At 51.0% G+C, this 527-nt stretch overlaps 1 protein-coding gene across 1 annotated transcript in view; it reads right to left on the reverse strand.

Moving 5' to 3' along the window:
* Positions 1 to 232, reverse strand: part of LOC121842873 (HEAT repeat-containing protein 6-like) — a gene marked incomplete at both ends in the record, with an annotated part of 21,492 nt that extends 21,260 nt beyond the window's left edge. The window contains 1 exon segment of the mRNA XM_042312661.1: positions 28 to 232. Within this exon segment, the coding sequence (XP_042168595.1) occupies positions 28 to 232 (205 nt within the window).
* Between the last annotated feature and the right edge of the window lie 295 nt (positions 233 to 527).

Genomic DNA, 527 nt, shown 5'->3' on the forward strand with positions numbered 1-527 from the left:
GTGAACTAGGGTCAGAGCAGTGTGTACCGAGTGGCAGGGCAGGGTTCCTGAAGGCGTTGCCCAGGGCGTAGCAGGCATTCCAGCGGACCTTCATCGTGGCTTCTGATTGGACTGTGGTGACCAGTGCGCTGACCGCCTCCTCCAGGGGGCGCTGGAACCCTGGCCGGTTCAGCTGACTGACAGACAGGAAGTGGAGCAGGTTCCCCAACGCACGCACCGCATTACTCTTAACCTGGAGGAGAGGGAGGGGAAAGAGAGAGAATACAGAGAAAGAGAGAAGGTCATGAGCAGATGAGCTCCTGAATTTTTCAGCATTTTTCCACAAAGATAGATTTAGAGTCGGATAAACTATGTCACCAGGACATATACAGGATACTACCCTCCACAACATAACCTTCACTATGTCACCAGGACATATACAGAATACTACCCTCCACAACACAACCTTCACTATGTCACCAGGACATATACAGGATACTACCCTCCACTATGTCACCAGGACATATACTGGATACTACCCTCTACAA

The sequence above is a fragment of the Oncorhynchus tshawytscha genome, unplaced genomic scaffold (genome assembly GCF_018296145.1).
Source record: "Oncorhynchus tshawytscha isolate Ot180627B unplaced genomic scaffold, Otsh_v2.0 Un_contig_16951_pilon_pilon, whole genome shotgun sequence".
Taxonomy (NCBI): Eukaryota; Metazoa; Chordata; class Actinopteri; order Salmoniformes; family Salmonidae; genus Oncorhynchus; species Oncorhynchus tshawytscha.